Raw genomic sequence first — 20,016 nt, 5'->3', positions numbered from 1 at the left:
ATACAGTATAAGGAGACCTTTCTGACATATCAAGGGGTGGGACTAGGTGAGAACTGACTCTCACTTCAGACAAAAGGCTAGCACGGGATACAACAGCAAATCTCATAACCACCTCCTCACAACAGACAGACTTACAAGCACACTTCTCTTTCAACTCACATTATTAAAAATGCTGGTTGACTAAGACCATACTCAAAGTGCTCTACTGCTGCATGCCATAAGCAAAATGTCTGCCACCCTTTCGGGAAGCCTCTTGTTTACCTTCACATTCTAGAGACAAAAGTCACTGTTATGAATGGTGGAAGCACAGAACTTCCCACAGAGCAGTTCCAATATTCCCTATGGTCGTATGTGTCACTGAAACAGACCTCTAGACAACTCAGGCCCACCATGTTCAGTTCATAATGAGCTCCCAATTCATTCCACAGCAAGCGAGCTGCTGCTCCCACTTCCAACGCACCTCACAAGCTTTCTTTGCAAACTGCTTAAAACAAATTTCTGAAACACTGCATGGTCAGGCTGATCTTAGACTCTTTGTTACATATACACTAGATAAATCCTGAAGGCATCAAACCCGTTCAAGGCAGCTTGTTGTAGAAGATACAACTCAAGATTTTTTTTAAAGGTCAGGACAGAAATGCACAGAGTAAACTTTGCTCAATATGCTAATGAAGGTTTAGACTGGTAGTTTCTCTGGGGTACCTGCATTACACTTCCATTCAGCATCTCCTCTTTATTTATAATTCACACCACAAGAAGAAAATTCATTTCCATCTGCTTTGCAAAGTGCTACACCAATCTCCAGAACACTTTTCCTGTATTACTTGGATTACAGATGCGTTTTTAATAATTATTAGTGAATAATCCAGAGCTGTCGCAGGACTTGTCATAAAAGCTATCTGCAACTCTAAAACGCAATAGTAGACCTTTGCCTTCAACCTTTCCGAGAAAGAAGAGGCACTATGCACCACAAAGCTACTGCTATCAGGGAGCTCCTCCTTAAGTTGGACTGTTAGTTCACTGTCTGTGAAGTAACACTGCAGCTGCACAGTAGGGAAGAATCACCAGTAACCCTCTGTAGCTGACTCACGCTCATTTAAGAAAAACAAAAGTAATTTATTTTGGTCATTTTAAAGCTTATGCAGCTATCATTCTTACCTTTAGCAACATAAAAGTGGTACATGAAATGTTCTCATTAACAGAAAACACACAATTGCACAAAGGCCTGAAAATTACTTCTTGCCATATATGTATTTTCAGTCACCTGAAGGTTAAAACAGATTTCAATTCTACTGCTCACCAACCAAAAACCAATTCACAAAGGAACAGAAGGGAGTGTGCATGGCTAGGAACACTGTTACAACACTACAGCTCAAATGGAAGATCCTTCTTGCTTTCTGCTATTAAGAACCTGAGCTCTTATATCTTAAGTAAAAAAGCCTCCTAACACTGAAGCTATGAAAGACTTACTGGTGAATATAAAAGTGCATACACAAGAGTTTCAGTTACAAGAATGCCTATTTCTCTTGCTTACCACCTCTTACATTTTCCTGTTATGGCTGCTATTTAACTACAGTCAGCTCACCATTTTTTTCCCTCCTCTGTTGATGGGACTATCAGGTAGAAGCCTGAGCCAAACAAGGCAAAACAAAGCATTTAAAAAGAGAAAAATGTTCAAATTCTTATGGAACTGTGAGAGGCCAAAGCTCCTCCTGCCAAGTGGCATTTTCCCTCCCACTCACTGTCAGAGGAAGGCCTACACTAACCTGAAACTGGGAGATAAACAAAAGGAGTTCCTGAGCTATTCAGTTTAAACAGACAATATAATGCCTGAGACATGGGTTGTGTTCAAAGCCCAGAAGACACCAGTTAACAAAATGAGACAGGACAGGGCTGCCTTACCTCATGTGCACAGGCCACAGTGTGTGGGAAATCAGAAGCCAGCACTTTGTTCTTTCTAGAGAGAAGGAAACCAAGAAAATAAAAAAGGTAGAGCAGAGTCAGCTTACCTGGTTGCGATCTCTCTTTCCCATGGATGGTAACCAAAAACTGGAAGGAGGCAGAGTCAGAAGAACAGGTGGGAGCAATGCCAAGGAAGGAACGAACAAGGGAGGGGGGAAAAAGGAGGGTTGGGGGTAACAAGAGAAGGGGAAGGGAAGAACAAAGATGGAGGGAGAAGGAGAAAGATTAAACATCAGCAGGACTCATTAACAATAAGTTTCAGATCCAAGAAAGAATACTGGACACCAACAGTTGGCAAAGGCTGGACCCACTGCACTCCATCAAGAGGTGCCATCCTTACCTATCCATTGCCCAACTAAAATAGCATTAGAGGGATGCCAAAGGATAGGCACCATGACTATTTCTGGTGCTGACTATAATTTAAATACACTAACTGGGGAAGGAGACAGAACACCAAAGAGAGAGAAAGCAATTTCACGGCTGCCTTAGCATCATTTCTGGTCTGGGTATGCACCCATAGCATGACTCCGCACAGAAGCTTTTTAAAAAAACTAACATATAGGGCTCAGTCTTCTCATACTGTGCAGAAGATCTGCAATTATTGCAATGGCAGATTATAAAAGAGGGGGAACGAAAAAGCTGACTGTAACCAAAAGGGCATTTGAGCAGTGTCCACACACAGGGGCAGCCTTATATATAAAGGGAAGTCAGCAATCGCAAATAAGAAAAAGGAGAAGCCATCAGTAGAGGACTGTCTCCCATTCCATGGGTCACTGCATGCTTAAGTTACCACCCAGTTCTTCATTCCCTTCAGTCCCAGGAAGGAAGAGGACCCTATAGGTTTTCCTCCGCTCCCAAATTTCTACACAACAGCTGTTAAGAGCCTTACTCTTTCTGGCGCGGATCACTAACAATATGACCTAGCCTCTCGGTGCCCAGAGTGCTCATGGAGGTCTCCTGAAACACAAAGACAGGTAAAAGGTTGCAGACTCTCACACAGTGAGCAGACATAATAGTTTGCTGCTGCCAATAAGAACAGATCTTATTCCCCTGGGCCACATTCTTTCCTTCCCAGCCCACTCTCAGATAAACATATTCACCCTCCTTTTAGAACATCAGCTGAGATGATTTAACTAATTAGAATGGCAGAAAATCATTCAGTTTTATTTGTGGGGCTTGGTTTTTATTATTTTAGTAATGATACTTGCTTGCATGGGGGAACACCAAGGACTGGACCAGTACAAAGGATGCAGCACAAGGATGCAGTTAAAATAGGGGAAATAGCCGAGAAGTGCTTATTTCCAGGTTGCTGGGATAAACTGGGCCAGAAACAGGCTCAGACACAGGACATCACACTGTCCCACTAACAATTTGCCAAGCACAGGTAAATGAAACAAGGAGGATGCATGAAGCTTTTGTCCGTTCTGAAAGCAGCAATTCAGCAGCAGGACCTCTAGCAGCTAAAGAAAAGGTAGATCCCAAGAGAAAGGAGTTGCTCTGGGAGCGCATTTCTCCCTTCGAGACACTGCCCTGTGTATGTGCTTGATGCTGGCATACACATACACACACAGCCTGAAGCACCAGCTGTTCATATCTGCATAGCAACTACCTCCAAGAAAGAAATATATTTTGCAGAAAGGGTCTGAAGATGAGGGTAAAAAGCTTTCACAGCTAAGATTTGTTTGTGCCAGGTACACAGGCAAAACACACTCAAAGTTTGGGGGGAGTTGTAGCAGCAGGGGTGAAAGATGGGCTATTTGTTACAGCAGGAAAATTATTAACTTAAAGTGCCGTAATGTTTAAATTTACGGTTTATTACTGTGTAAATTACAAGCCGTACTTTTGGTAATTAGCAGCTCGCTGGCGGGGAGCTCTGAATGAAACTCATTATTTATGATTACAATTTAGAGAGAGATGGGGAAGGGGGAGCAGTGACCTCCGCTGCAAATGACAAAGATCCCTTTAAGGTGATGAAGATGAATTAAACAAGTAAATATTATCCTTCTCATTTGGATCATTATAGGTGCTGCCGACAGGCCCAGTCACTTGCAGGTGGCCTGAGGAACCCTACCCAAAGCCAGTCTCTTGCCAGCTAAGGATTTATATTTTAAATGCTGATTACAACTAAGCAAGGTGAGTGGAAGAAAGAAGGGGCAACCAAGGATCTTTCAAGTGTGACTAAACAGAAGGAAGAAGTCACACTCCTCTAGACTCCAGGCCCCTCTAACACACCTTGCAAACAGACTCCCTAAAGCCAGTCAGCTCAGAACATATGCCAATATTTTCAAAAGCAGAGTACATCCCAATAAAAGAAAAGCCAAACACAGTCAACAGCTTCCTTCTCAGAAAAATCTTTTATAACAGACAGCAGCACTCAACACTCCAAGATCCAGACCTGAGCAGGTGTATCCCTTCCTCTTTTAGACAGGCATCTGCAAAGTATTGCTTATTCCTTTAGAAACAGGACTCATATTTTGTTTGTTGTTTGCCCTACATATAATAAACCTAGTCAATGGCTTTGGGTAACTTTGCATTATTGCATACACCCTTTTATTCTTCTATCTCCCCACTAAAAATGCAACTGCTAAAACCACCTTCCTTTGCTGCTATTCATATCAGTCTCCTCCCCTAAAATTTGGCCTTCCTTCACCTTTGAGTCACCTCTCTGCCCTTGTAGTCTCAGATTATGAGCATGCACAAGACCCACACCATCATAATTTTCTCCTACATTCTGTCTAAATCTTCGTGATATTTATGCTCCCTGTCATTCATCTTCAGACCTCCTTTCATACTGCTTTGAGCACTGATCAACTGTATTTGCCACTCCAAACCTGCCTTAAAATCCACTTAATCACTCAATCAACTTCCAGCAGTCAAAGCAGTTAAACAAATCAAACAATACACGAAACAAAAAATGTACAGGACCCCTTTCCGCAGAAGACAATTCATGTGATAGCTTAGAATAGTACTTCAGGACTGATCAGCATTGGAAATACAAAATTACTGTCTTGCAAAAGGGAATACCTTGCCAACAAGCCTCCTCCGACCTTTTCGGAGACAACGGGCAGCAGCTCCTGGAAGGCGATTCAGGCGAGCATGAAATCCTGAAAACCAAACCCAGAAAAACTGAGCAATGAATACAGAAGATTTCTCCTGACAAAACCACCAGGAAAACCAGTTAGTTCACTGGTCAAATCAGATCCTCTGTCTCTTTGTTTCTCAATCTGCAAGAGGTAGATATGCCAATTTATTCAAAAATGAAATAAAATCCCTATTTAAAAAAGGAAGAATCAAGAATGTGGGCAGCTGGTATGAGTATTTTAGTATCCTCTTCAGTACTGCAGTTATTTTTAATTGGATCATGAAAAACACAGATCACTAATATCAGTTTAAATTGCAGCACCTATGAACAGAATCTACTCTTGCCATCACATCAAAAGTTCTCAAACACATGGCATTCCTTATGAACCTCACCTCTCTGAGCTGGCCGCGAGGGCAAAAGGAAGGTGGAATCTGAGAGCTTGTCCAGGCCTGAGTCAATCCGCTCCACTTCAGATCGGTGGTCAGCTCCCCACTTGGGAAGAAGGTTGGGGACAGTGAATCCTGGAACACATTCTCCTTCATAAAACCAATCACTTTGCTCATCATCTCCTAAAGAAATAGGATAGAATTAGCCACAAGTAACATCAATGTGCCCTGTGACAGTCCCACAAAATACTACAGGTAAGCATTTCTGGATGTGAAACAGCTGAAGTCTCATTAGGAATTCCTTCCTGAAGAGCCTTATATTTGTATTCTGTTTCAATGATCTGCAGTAACTATGGGGCCTCACTAAATGCTTTAAACTATCCAACTCATCAGTCTACAGAATTTCCCTATAGAACAAAGCCTTCTTTATAGACCTGCCTAGGGCAGCTTTAGCACTCTGTTGCGACTGCATCTCATCAACCTTAGTTCAATGTTGTGTGATGTCTTATGCAGAACTCCTTCTCTGAAGTAATTACCGTGACAGAGGTAGAGGCCAATCATTTGGCACATGTTATAGGCTGTCACAGGAGAGATTTCACAACAGGAGACAACCAGGCTCACAGAGTAAGCAAAAGGAGCATACTCACTGATGAGAAAGATCTCTAGTCTCCTAAGACAGCAGCTAAGAGGAAAACACACAACTATTAGAAATGGTCACTCTGAGTGTAGGTACTAACCATGCTGTGAGTCCTTCTCAAGCAAAATTCCTTAGAATCTGTGAGAACTACAAACCCTCTGCAAAACTAGAGCAGCAGCAAGAGAAGTCATGACCAAAGTCTCCATAAAGCAGGGTCGCTGTAATTAAGCAGTTGCAGTCTAAAACTGAACTGCATCAGACACCATTCATGGTAAATCTGCCTGGCCAGAAATCCCCTGAGAGCAGTAGCACGTGAGCAGCGTAAAAAAAAAAGCAGGAAGAGGGCAAACAACCTGACACGCTTAGCTTTACAGTAGCCCAGCTAACAAACAGTCCCACATAATTGCAAGGTACTTCATTCACCTTGCATTAAAAAAAACCTAACACACCTGACTTAGGAAAAACTCTCATTTGCCTACCATTAAGTCTCAACTCAAGCATCCCTACTCACCCTCCTTTCCTTACCAAGTTACATTATTCCTGACTGAAGTCCATTATGCCTACCCACACATCTCGCCAGACAAAAAAAAAGAATACAAGAAAAAGGAGAAAACCTCACCTAGTAAGAATATTGCAATCTTGCATATAACAGAAGAAGCAACACCCAAAACTGACTCCAATCAGCAACAGGTAAGACAGCCAGAACACTTCATCCCAAAGCTCTGACATTGCTTTTTATTTCTGATATGTCAGTTGACTTAGCATGCTTGTGACAAATATATTTTAAAATATAAATATCTCTATCCATCTCATAGTAAATTAGAACTAAGTAATGCTGGATAGCTCTTCTAAGTGATCATAATTTGTGCAAAAATGTCCCTAAAGTTTTGGATCTATGAGCATAGTGCACTGTCATATCTCAGATTGCTACTTCCACAAGACAAACTTTAACAATCAGGATCACATGCTAATACCACAGTAACTTTCATCATGAGAGATCCCAATGCATTTTAAAAAAAAACCCAAACAACCCACTTACAATCAAATTATTACAAACTAGGACCATTCTCTCCTCACAGAAGTGCACTGGTAGCTGGAATTGCAAAGACAACCTATTTAATTAGCAATGGCACAAATATTACGTGATGTAACTTCAAAAGATGGAAAAAAATACATTCAATTTAAGTACACTGCTATCTTGAATTTTCTGTTACTCAGTTTGGAATTGTACTAGAAAACTATTTCTAAGATGATGATCTGTGACAAAAAAAAAAAAAGAAAGGTTTTCTTCTCTCTTCATCTCATTGGAGAGCTGTTGTTTATTATTTACTTTATGGTTAGAAATTCTCTAAAAAAAGGAAAGGGAGATGTTTCTTATTTAACCTGAAAGTGCAACATCTTTTAACACATTTTAACATAACTGGTGGCCTTCTATGATGGGGTTACAGCATTGGTGGATAAGGGAAGAGCAACTGATGTCATCTACCTGGACTTGTGCAAAGCATTTGACACTGTCCCACATGACATCCTTGTCTCTAAATTGGAGAGACATGGATTTGACAGATGGACCACTTGGTGGATAAGGAATTGGCTGGATGGTCTCACTCAAGGAGTTGCGATCAACAGCTCGATGTCCAAATGGAGAGTAGTGATGAGTGGTTTTCCTCAGGGGTCAGTGTTGGGGCCAGTGCTGTTTAATATCTTTGGTGACATGGACAGTGGGATCGAGTGCACCCTCAGCAAGTTTGCTGATGACACCAAGCTGTGTGGTGTGGTCAACACACTGGAGGGAAGGGATGTGCCATCCAGAGGGACCTGGACAGGCTGGAGAGGTGGGCCCAGGCAAACCTCATGAAGTTCAACAAGGCCAAATGCAAGGTCCTGCACACGAGTTGGGGCAATCCTAGGCACAAAGACAGGCTGGGTGGAGATTGGATTGAGAGCGGCCCTGAGGAGAAGGACTTGGGAGTGCTGGTTGACAAGAAGCTCAACGTGACACAGCAATATTCACTTGCAGCCCAGAAAGCCAACCGTATCCTGGACTGCATCAAAAGCAGTGTGACCAGCAGGTCAAGGGAGGTGATTCTCCCCCTCTACTCCACTCTCATGAGACCCCACCTGGAGTACTGTGCTCAGCTCTGGGGCCCCCAACATAAGGAGGACATGAACCTGCTTGAGTGAGTCCAGAGGAGGCCACAAAGATGATCAGAGGTCTGGAGCACCTCTCCTATGAAGACAGGCTGAGAGAGTTGGGGTTGTTCAGCCTGGAGAAGACAAGGCTCCAGGGAGACTTTCTAGCAGCCTTCCAGTACCTAAAGGGGGCCTTCAGGAAAGATGGGGAGGGACTTTTTACAAGGGCATGTAGTGATAGGACAAGGGGTAACAGTTTTAAATGAAAGAGGGTAGATTTAGATTAGATGTAAGGAAATTCTTCACCGTGAAGGTGGTGAGGCACTGGAACAGGTTGCCCACAGAGGTTGTGGATGCCCCATCCCTGGAAATGTTTAAGGCCAGGTTGGGGCTTTGAGCAACCTGGTCTACTGGAAAGTCCCTGCCCATGGCAGGGGGGCTGGAAGCAGGTGATCTTTAAGATCTCTTCCAACTGAAATCATATGATTCTATGAACTGTAAGCTAAACCATCTTGGGTGCAAAGCTATTATAGTATAAACTGTATGAACAGACAGAGGCCTGAGAACTAGGATGTCAAATCTCTTCTAGTACCTAGACAGGGAAGGCTGTAATTGGATTTTATTAATTTATTTAAGCAGTATATTCTACATGCTCTTCTATATTGCGTAGCCTACTTCTAGTAGCAGCCAAAAGCTAATGTCTAAAACAGGGTATAAAACCAGGGCAAGTATATAGGGCAAGCATATAGACAAGTGTGTGTGTATATATATATATATATGTATATACACACACACACACTATCCAGTCTACATCAATCTTGCCTCAGGTGATGAAGTAAAAATTCAACACTTCAGTCACCACCCTGCTTTGTCATCTGATATGCAAGAGCTCACTAACTTCAGCTCCCCCAGAACAGTCATCAGTAAAAAGAGAGGACAATAGATTTGACTTTTCTGTTGCTTTTGAAGGATGGGAGACCAGAAACAGTTACTTTTCAGCAAAGGTCAAAGCTGATATTTGAAATCTGTACTCTTAGGGAAAGTATTATGGCCACGTAAATTCAGAACAGATCAGCCCTACAGTCTAACATACCATCCAGAAAACATGTAAGCATATTTGCTATCATTGTGTTGCTTCACACACAGATACCTGGGTCAGTAACAAGCTTGTGGAAGCAGCATTTCCTACTGAGTTACTGATACTACTTCCTTTAGCATTCATATATTCCCAGAAGAGATCTCATCCAAATCTTATCTTGTGAATTGTGACAGAATCAGAGTGCACACCAGCAGAAGCTGCGCAGAATTACAGGTCTCTAGGGTCACATTCCACCTGCTCCAAATGTAACAGTCCTGAGTGCCTATGTGTCTACTACAACCTCTTTCACACTTACTTCTGCCATATCCCCCATAAACTGGACACTGTGCTGTCACTGCTAAATAAAACCAGATTACACTCCACACTCAAGCCTCCTAAGAAACCATTTCTACCGCAGACATTGAAAGTACTAGGCTCAACTCATACACACAAGAGCAACGGAGAAATGTGTATTTAAAGAAATAAAACCTGTTACATATTACTGTTGTCTTCTTCACACAGTCCATTATGTGACTTGTCAGTACTAACTGATTCTTTTTTTCACATCATCTCTTCCTGCTCATAGAGAAAACAACTAACAGATTCAGGCAGTAATGGTATGTAGACAACAATTAAAACACCCACAGAAACAAATCATAAGCTCTGCTTTTTCATTATGGAGAGCTCTAAAACTCCTCTTGTATTTCTGTGCCTCTCCATAACAGCAGCTTCTTATATTTCAAATATTATGGATCTGATATGCAAAGAGTGTATTGTTATCAAAATCATACCTTTGTAGCCCTCAACTCATTTCTTAACTTCTAGCCCCTCCCAGACACTGGCCTTTCTCCCATATTTCCCTCTCTGTCCCTCTTCAAACATAGATCTTTCTTCGTATTTCTAAAGAAAGTAAGAGAAATTCCCCTGCAACACATGAGGAAAATCACAGGACAGTTGTTACCTTGGCGGCCCTCATCATTGGTAAACAGGCCAGTATCACTGCTGCTGCATACGCTGCTGGTTTCACTGGAACAAAAACAAACAAAAAACCCCATTGTTACAATTGCAGCAAATACAAAACAAAAACCACTTTATGACACTTTACTAGCTACTCTGAGCCCAAAATGCTTTACATATCTCACAAAAATTGCATTTCAATACATGGCTGGCTCTAGCATGGACATAATTGCTTCCTGTTAAAACCTAGCAATGCTGCATCACTTGAAAAAGAGTAGAATCCTGTATTTAGTCTAGTTCTAAGTTATCAAAAAGTAATTAATACAATGGCATTTGCCTCAGGTACTAGAGTTAATAACCTAACTATGACATTGTCTGGAATACTCACTAGGAAATTAAGTGCAGTCCTTGGGTCACTTAACAGCTACTGAAAACCCTCTGAAGTTTTTTACTTCAGATTCTTTTTTCTCAAAAATATTATACAGGTACATACCCCACCCCCCGCTTCAATCTACAGCAACTTTTATTTTATTTGGAGGGAAGAGCAGCTGGTACATTCACAACTCCTCAGCTAAATATCTTAGCACAGCATGACTTGCTGCTGCTGAATGCAATCTCGTTACAGTATGCTTTGCATTTGCTGAAGCAGTTACAGGAGACTTAATTCTTGAACCAAAGAATTAAACTAGAAATTAATGTGTAGAAAGCCGTTAACTGACTGTAAAGTTGGATGAATACTCATATCAGAAGTACATGCTCAGGTCAGTCCCAAGCATCTGATGGCTCTAATGCTGATATTAAATCAATCCTTGGACGCTTCAGGCAATACTTCCTCCAATTTAGCTGAGAGATATCAGAACAAGCGGAAACTTACTGCCCACCCCCTTAGCACAAAGGCTTTAGATGAGAACGTCAGGTATAACTCAGCACTAGAATCAATCTCCGATCAGGGCATGCTCTTAGAAAACATCTCTGGGTCCCTCTTTTCAAGGGAAATTGGATCATAATAGACACCAGTACCAGCTGGAGACCCCTTGATTCAAAAGACTCAAGGATGAGGGACCACAAGATGTGTCACCCCGAAGAATTACAAGCACATAATAAAACCACATTTTGTGAGCATATTATTGCTCTTAGAAAATGCACTCTAAAACGTGGCCATATCAGCTCATCATGCTGGATATCTACAAACTCTGCATCTTCATCATTATATAAAGGCCATTTAAACTTAAAGGATGAACAGTCTGTACATCATTCCCACACTTCAGTATGTAAGTTAATATCAAATTCCAAATCAGTCCATTACAAAGTTTGGCCATCTATCCACCCTCCCACATACACACCATGGCAATTAAGGACAAGGACTGAGAACCATGAGTCATTCGTTTCATTCCTAGCTCTCCTACTAACTCACTGTATGACCCTGGGCAAATCTCTTAGTGTGTCTGCTTTCCCTTTTGAAAGCCTGGATTAACAGTCCTCACAAGTAGCAGATGCAAGGATTGAGAGTGACTGCTTCATAAGGGTTTTAGCATCCTCAGAGGAAAGGTGCCTGAGAAAGGAAAAAGCATTGTCAAGATTCCAGATCATATTAACAGTACTTTAAGCATCCTGTTGTACTGAGAGCTCTTTAGTTCCTTATAGATACACATTATTGCCAGTGCTTTACTGGAACAAACTTTCATGGATCTCACCCTCTTCACTACCTCTTTTACACTTCAGGGCTGAACACAAACTAGACTCCTACACAAGCCTTTCTGCAGGTCCAGTAAGCACTGATTAATGACCTCCACTTGCAAAGGAGGCTACTTACCTTAACCATGAAATAATGAATGCTATTGATCCGACAAGCTACTGCTATAGAGTGTTATTGATCACCCAATCTTTGGTTAAAATGGTCCTCATTTAGCAATTTCACTGTCACAAACACCTGGAGCAAAGCATGCTTATAATTAAATAGTTTGGGGGAGTTAAAGTGAGAGGTGATGGACAGAGATCTCAGGTTTCCCCCATTTATTCTTTTGCCTGAGCTATTGTTTGTGTCAGGAGGGATATTGATTTTCTATAAAAATAAGAAAACAAGAGGCACCGAGGGGCTGCAGAAGGTCAGGCTGGGCTGGAGAAGGAGGGGAAGCTGAACACTCTGTCTTTGTCACTTGCCTTCCAAGAGAGAGGAATTTTTTCTTTACGGAGAGACTGGCCTCCAATTCATCAGCTCAGCCAGGCTCTTGACTGCCACTGCAGGCTGTCATCGAAACAGTTCCCTTCCAAAGGGTAAAGCGACTGTACTGTACACTCAGTATGAGCACTGGTTACACTCCCACGCCAGAATACTGTACTGGTTTTGGCTGGGATAGAATTAAATTTTCCTCTTAGTAGCTCTATAGGGCTATGTTTTGGATTTGTGACCAAAACAGTGTTGTTAACACACTGATGTTTTAATTATTGCTGAACAGTGCTTAAACAGTGTCAAAGCTGTCTCCATTTCCCACACTGCCCTGCCAGCGAGTAGGCTAGGGGGTGCACAAGAAGCTGGGAGGGGACACAGCTGGGACAGCTGATCCCAACTGCCCAAAGGGATATCCCAGACCATGTGATGTCATGCTCAGCATATAAAGCTGGAGGAAAGAAGGAGGAAGGGGAGACGCTCAGAGGTACAGCATTTGTCTTCCTAGGTAACCGTCACACATGATGGAGCCCTGCTTTCCTGGAAATGGCTAAACATCTGCCTGCCTATGGGAAGCAGCGAATGAATTCCATAATTTGCTTTGATTCCGTGCATAGCTTTTGCTTTACCTATTAAACTGTCTTTATCTCAGCCCATGAGTTTTCTCACTTACTGATTCTCTCCCTCAACCTACAGCAGGGGAGTGAGCGAGTGGCTGAGTGGGGCTCAGCTGCCTATCGGGTTTAAACCACAACAAATACATCAGCATCAAGGCAGTGAAGTCACACTGCACTGGTACAATCCCCAGTTTTAAAAAGTTAAGAGTTACGGCACTTGAGAGTAGATTAGACAAACTGCAGATCTCTCACTAGTAAGCACACCATTCAAAGTGATTTTTCAGATGGCTCTTGTACTATGGTTTGTTCTGCCCTTAAGCCAAACCCAGACCATTCTGGGAGCACTCAGCTTAGACCAACATGAGAAAGAACTTCAGCACTCAATATATAATTTGCCTTTGCTTTATTATGTCTGCAGGGAATCTCAAAGCATTAAGGGACAGAAGGGCAGGTTACTTCTAACAGTCTTAGCAGATAATTGTCACCTTTGTACAAATATACAAATGGCTACCTTATACAAAGACCACTTGCTTCCTCTGGTGTTTCCACAATCATTTATAGATCAGGCTTTGAGTCATGTCATTACCCAATTTAGAACCATCATCATTCACTCATCATGTTCCTGCACATCCTTCCTTCTCTCCATTTCTGTGCATCCATCACCATGTTTGGCAAACAATTTCAAAGACTTCATTTCATGCACACTTTGAATCACAATACTGCAACACATCTGCCTCCAGGAAATGACTGGGTGCAGTCCCACAATCAAACTGTAACAACCACCTCCTCATTAAGGATCCAGATCCAAAGCTTCCTCAGTGAATGGGAGTTTATCCACTGAATAGAGTAGGTTTTTGATCTGACTTAGGATAGAGAGCCTTGTAGAAAGCAGAGAAAACGCTGAATATTTTAGCATTTACAGAGATTCATTCCTACATAACAAAGAAAAGCAAGTGTTAGTGAAGGGGAGGGAAAAGAAGGTGTAAAGAAAAATTCAGTTCTGAATATACAACTTAGTTTGCCTAAAAACACATTAGTTTTGTGATACTCCCTACTGCTAGAGAAGTGAACAGTAGTGGAACCAATTCAGTATCAAAGTGTTTTGTAGATCACCAGATCACTCCCAAGTCCCACAAGCCATATCAGTCACTTTCCCTCCCCATCAGCTTATGATGACAACCATACCATTTGCTCTCCTAGGCATCCAATTTTCTTCTCCCTTCCTCAGGATATGCCCTTGTTATACATCTGTGCAAAGCACTTCTCTTATGGTACCAGAGAAAACAGCTAGAGCACAGCGAGAGTGAGGTAAGCACCGCCAGTTTCACTCTGCTGCTAACAGCAAAGTGCTATATTTAGAGCAGCAGAGACCAAAGCATGTTCCTTCGCTGCTGTGAGGGATACTCTGCAGTGAAGAGGGTTGTATGTATTTCTCTCTCCAACTTTGACCCTCTCTAGCGAGTCATAGCACAGATCACACACGTGGTGTTGGAGAGGTCAAATATTCCAACCCCTGGCTTTCCAAGAGAATCCCAAGGATTTGGCAGCAGATGGTAAATGTCATTTGATGAAGACACTTGCACAATAATTAGTCTGAGAGCAAGGGACAACTGAGACAGAACAAAGTGATCTCCCAGCATGGTCCTCAAGTAACAGTCCAGACAAAGTTGTTTATTTACTCTTTCAAAGGCTGGCACAAATAAAGGCTGGATGAAAGCCTGCTGGTTTAAGTTCAAGTTTGACATGATGGAACAGACTCTGACTGGTGGGAAAAAAACCTCAAGGAACACTGTCCATCACTGCCACATCAAGTAAGCATATCTCTCAGTCCACCACACCTGACATGCAACATTCAGGGGCTACTCAGCACATTCCCTTTCCTGGACTACCAGCAAATAGCTCTGAAAAGATACAAGTGCTTTTAACAACTAGTAGCGAAAAGGCACCCACTAGTCTCCAAAAGGCCCACTTTGCACCCACTTTTTAAGCAAATAGCCACTTTTCAAGGAAAAAATTACCACTTTTTGTTACTTCCACCCTGTAATAGTTACATACTAACCACTCTGATTCAGTAAAAATGCAATAGTGGTGCCCTAGACCAGGACAGTGAGAAGTATTAAAACCTATGCTTTTCACAGCCTCCCAGAAAATACCACTGAAAAGGTTGCAGTTCCAGCCATTATTCACAAAGCCCTCAATAACCAAGTGCCACTTATCCACTCTGACAAACTGCAGGAGCTAGACAGCCAGAACTCTTAAATGAACCTTAACATATGAACAATTATACTGGATCAAACAATTACACTTTCCAAATCCACTGTCCTCTGTCTGATAGTGACTAACACAGTGGATGCTTGAGGAAAGAATATGCGAACGTGACAAATACACACCAACCGTTTCCTCTGAATATTCCTCCAGCTTCTAGCAGTCAGCAGTTTAAGAAACTTCCGAGTTGGATCTTCCATCTGGGCTGTAATGCTTAACAGCCCCTGATAAATCTATGCTCCACATCCCCCTTTTGGTCATATTTAAATTTTTTACCTCCAAAACGTCCCACAGTAGAGTTCCAAACCTTATGTTTCATGAAAAAGAATACTGTTTGTTTTAAATGTTTCCTGAATGCCTCCTGCTTCTTATACAGTGATCATTAGCAAATAAACCCTATTCACCTTCTGTATGCTATTCATTAAGAAATCTCCTCCATTTGAATCTCAGCAGTTGTTTCTTTTCTAACCTGAAAAATCTCTTTGTACAGAGCAGTTTTATAACCCCAAACATTCTACGGAGAGAATAAAAGCCACACTCAAAGGGGAAACTTCCCAAAAGTGACACACAAATTCAGACCATGACATTTACACTTTTTGTTTTCATCTCCTGTATGACATTCTGCAACAAATTCATCAAATTTCTCCAAAACTGGACACGAAGACATGCCAAAGTCCACTGCCTGCACAGGCTTATCCTGTAAGTAATGTAAGTTTTCCCTAACTTCTTTATCATCTCACTACATGTTCCCCATAGCTAGCCTTTCAGGACCTTATTCCAGATCCAGAACAGAGATGCAGAACTGCAAACAAGATGTTTCAACTGATGTTCACACAGTACCTGCACAGAGGGCTAGCAGTCATGATGGGAGATCTGTTCTCTATTACTACTTATGGTAAATTCAGAAAACAAGAAATTGAGATCAGTTCATATCAATCATGCAACACAAGTGCCAATGGTGGATTTACTCTCCAAACCTCAGGCCACAAGCATGCCACAGACATTTCTGAGGGCTCCTTGTGTAACAGAAGCCAGAAACATATCAGCTTGCCAACTTTTCAAGGAAGTGTTTTGGGTCATCAGTACAGCATTGACAGGAAAAACTTGGAAAAAATCTACAGTTTAGAAGCAGCTGAGATATTTCTCCTCTTCAGAAAGAGAACAGCACTGAATAATTTTGGGAAGAACTTCTAGAAGCAAGATACAGGATTTACAGGCAGATGCAAGCAAGGCAGCCATCTGACTAGCACAGGGAAGAAACCGAGATCTCACCATTCTGACATGTTTTCATCTGAGCCCTGTTTCTGTTCATCAGCATCACACTCCATCCGCTCCTTCCTTCCCCCTTTGCTGAGGAAGGGCCTGTTTTCTCCTGATTCACAAAGGCCATGACTGGATGATGTCCAAGGGGCATTTTCTTTCCAGCGTGAAAGACGCTGTTTCTTGGCTGACTTGAACCTGCAGCCCCTCTCGTAGTTCCACTCTGACACCCTGAGCTTCTGCTGGAGACTGGCAGCCACCTCTGATGTCACACGTTTGACTTTCCGTCGGCGCCTGAGAGGTCGACAGGGTGCGTTCTCTGTAAAGGAGTCTGACTCATGCCACGAGTGTTGCTTGCTCCTCAGGGTGGCACTGAGAGCTGGGTGTCGTTTGACCACTGCCATGTCATCAGAGTCACTGAAATTGGCTGTCAGCACCTCACGGCAATCCTTGACAGCTTCATCCAAGCTTGACTCTGAGGCCTCGCTGTAGCAGCAGGCGTGCTCTGCCTGATGCGTGAAGTCTGAGCGTCGTTTACGACCCCGTCTCTTGCGAAGCTGACGCCGCTGCTGCCGTGGGCTTAGAGCCATCTCTTCCCATAGCTCCTCCAGCTTGTTTTGTTCTGAAGTCTGCTCTAAGGCTGAGGCCAAGTCATGCACCAGTTCATCCATTGGCAATGCTTACTAAAAATGACAACAAACAATTACCACCAGACATAAATGCTGCTACCAACACATCACTAGACTACAGTATGCTATAGCCTTTGTAACATTAACCAAGTTACACACTTACTTTGGAGTTGCCTGGGAGAACCCAATGCAGGACAACTGTCGCTTCTAGGGCAAATGCTCACTTCTTCCTTTTGCAAGGATTAAATCCCTCTTCTAACCCTCGTAGCAGAGATCTCGCTACTGTAGCAGTTGGGTCAAGTGCTCTGTGTCTGAAAAGGCCTTAAGGTTGCATCTTTTGCGTTGAAGCAGCATGCTGTATTACACATCTTAAAGGTATCAGAGCCTGCAACTAGTTCGCTACCTGGTGTCAGTAAGCCACAGGGAAGGGTTAGCCTGCTTGTCAAACAGATCGAGTCTTCCAAAAAGTAGACAAGCAGCAAAGCTGAGAGTAAAACAGACAGTAAAACAGGTAGTTTGCAAACCAGCATCACTTCAACAGCAAAACAAGGCGCATGGGACGCTGTGCTCCTTAGAACAGGGTGTACGAGACCGAGCCCCAACTCCTACTGCCAAAAAATACCAACCCCTTCCACCCCAGGGCTGTCAGCGTGCCAACCCCAAAGTCCTGGCCAAATCCCTCACCTCACCACCTCCCTCTCCCCACCCGTGCCTTGCAGACATGGGATTTCTCTCCCCACTTCCTACCGGGCTCAAAAAGACCCGCACCCCCATCCCGGTAAAGCACCTGCTGCCGCAGGCCGCCTCTCCTAGCCCGAGCGCCCTCAGCAACCCCGCCACGCCGCCTCCCTCCCCGGAGGACAAGCCGGTGCTTCTGTCGCACAAGCCCCCGGCCTCACCGCCCCCTCTGCCTCACGGACCCGCCACCCTCCGCCGGGCCTCACCCCTACCCCACTCACCGGCCAGCGCCCCTCTCCGCCACCCCCTCGTCAACGGCGCTTCCGGCCTCCCCGGGCCACTTCCTCCCCGCCCGCCCCGCCTGAGGGGCGGGTCTGGCGGCGGCGGGTAGGCGGGGGGGTGGCCCGGCCGTGAGGCCGCTGCGCCGCCGGATCGGCGGCGCAGCGGCCTCACGGCCGGGCTAGCCCCTCCGCCTACCCGCCGCCGCAGACCCGCCCCTCAAGCCGGGTTGCGGGTCTGCGAGAGGGTTGATCGCTTCTCCTCGACCCACGCTGTGGTTGGTGCCGTTGTTGGAGCCATTACAGAGCATTTACCTGCTAACGGGGCAGCCCTTGCCATACGCTTACCCTTTAGTTGCTTGGTTATTATATTTATTCTTTTTTTTTTTTTTAATAGACAACCAATAAACTCGGTACCCGAACGCCTCCATTTAGCTGCTGGCACACTAATTGTGTATATCACGATGGGAATTGGTTATCTCCTAAATTAAACCTCACAGTGTTACTCCCCTCTCATGCCTTGCACCTCTTTGCCCGTCATCCCTCCCATCTTACACATCACCGACAGCCGTCAGAGTAAAGCCAGGTGTGACCCTGCCACCACCCAGTTTGGCTTACCACTCCCTTTTATTTCTCACCTTTCATATTGTTTTCCTGGTTGGTTGGTTGGTTTTTTTAACCCAGGTGGCTGCATTCATATTCAAGCCAATACCGGTTCATTTTTCAAGTAACATTTTACGAGGCAGCATATCAAAGGCTTTGCCGAAGTCCAGATATATTATGTTCATAGCATTCTCTTCACTAATTTTGTAAATTCAATCAGAGAAAGTAATCAGGTTTGTCTGATGTGATTTGTTCTCTATAAATCTACGCTGCTGCTTGTTGCTCATAGATCTCTTATCCTTTGTATTTCTACATTTTTTTCCACCTCTATTTATTCCATCATGTCACCAGGAACAGAAGTTACTCTGAAAGGGTGATAATTGGCAAGATCACTGCCTCCTCCCTGCTCCCCCCAAAAAAGACTGGTATGGTGCTTGCTTTTCCTCAGTCCTCTGGCACCCTCCCTAGTTTGTCAAGATACTTCAAAAAGAATTGAATCCTTAGTTTGCCGTTGATTCCTACACCCCAATAGGACAGTCATCGTTTCACTTCACTGAGCTTTCTACATGCCGTTTCTCTGACTAGTCCTTTATGTCAGTCTGAGCTGTCATGTTAACATTTTCATTACCTTTTAGTTCTCTGAGAAATTTCCTTGGAAAAGAAATATTAAAAGAAGAAAAACAGTCATTAGGTAGATCATTTTTATCCCATTTCCAATAGCTGACTTCATTTAAGTTACTTTCTGCGTACCAATCTGTCTGTAAAATTCTGTCCTTTTGTCTTTTTAACCCTTTCTGTGGCAGTAACTCACCCTACTTGCCTGCAGTATTTTGTTTTCTCTGTCGGTTTCCTATTTCCAATACAGGGGTTTTCTTTTTACTCTCAGATCTGAGAGCCAATCCCTCCTAAAATCTAATCCTGTTTTACCGCTGCAATCCTTTTTCATGCTTCAGGATATAAAACAGCTACAAAATGTCTGGGTTAGAGAGAAACTCCCCTGATGGGAAGGTTATTCTGTAAACATCCACTTCAGAGCTTCTTACCCCTTCATTTCAAGCATTCAGTACTGGCTGTCGTTCCAGGCAGGATAACAAACCAGACAAACAATTGTGTACAAGAAAACCAGTGTTTGGATGTCCTGGGGAGATGGCAGCAGATGCCCACTCTAATTTCTCTTCTTTTCCCTTTATTCTCCCGGCTAGTTCTCTGCTCTTTCTATTGGTCAATAAACTGGTTTGCAACTGATATAAATTGTACTTCACCCATCCGATGTTTTTGCCATTTTCA

The 20,016-nt window shown here is 43.3% G+C and overlaps 1 protein-coding gene across 10 annotated transcripts in view; it reads right to left on the bottom strand.

The window, feature by feature from the left end:
• The window catches only part of GPATCH2L (G-patch domain containing 2 like), a 48,086-nt gene extending 29,883 nt beyond the window's left edge, over window positions 1-18,203 (bottom strand). For 3 of the 10 annotated variants that reach the window (XR_012623307.1, XM_074824786.1, XM_074824791.1), the window contains exons 1-8: window positions 18,130-18,185; window positions 17,334-17,654; window positions 16,554-17,224; window positions 10,237-10,301; window positions 5,437-5,613; window positions 4,987-5,066; window positions 2,852-2,919; window positions 1,903-1,957 (exon numbers count right to left, since the gene is read on the bottom strand). Coding sequence is in view for 8 of the 10 variants with exons in the window: in XM_074824786.1 (XP_074680887.1) it covers window positions 1,903-1,957; window positions 2,852-2,919; window positions 4,987-5,066; window positions 5,437-5,613; window positions 10,237-10,301; window positions 16,554-17,212 (1,104 nt within the window). In the remaining 2 variants the exon portion in view is untranslated. Of the gene's footprint in view, window positions 1-1,902; window positions 2,050-2,851; window positions 2,920-4,986; window positions 5,067-5,436; window positions 5,614-10,236; window positions 10,302-16,553; window positions 17,225-17,333; window positions 17,655-18,129 lie in introns of all 10 variants that reach the window. The other 7 variants (XM_074824790.1, XM_074824792.1, XM_074824793.1 and 4 more) reach the window with 5 other exon arrangements.
• Between the last annotated feature and the right edge of the window lie 1,813 nt (window positions 18,204-20,016).

The sequence above is a fragment of the Strix aluco genome, chromosome 4, assembly GCF_031877795.1.
Source record: "Strix aluco isolate bStrAlu1 chromosome 4, bStrAlu1.hap1, whole genome shotgun sequence".
In the NCBI taxonomy this organism is placed as follows: Eukaryota; Metazoa; Chordata; class Aves; order Strigiformes; family Strigidae; genus Strix; species Strix aluco.
Note: the sequence above shows the minus strand (reverse complement) of the source record. Positions and strands in the feature narration are given on the sequence as shown.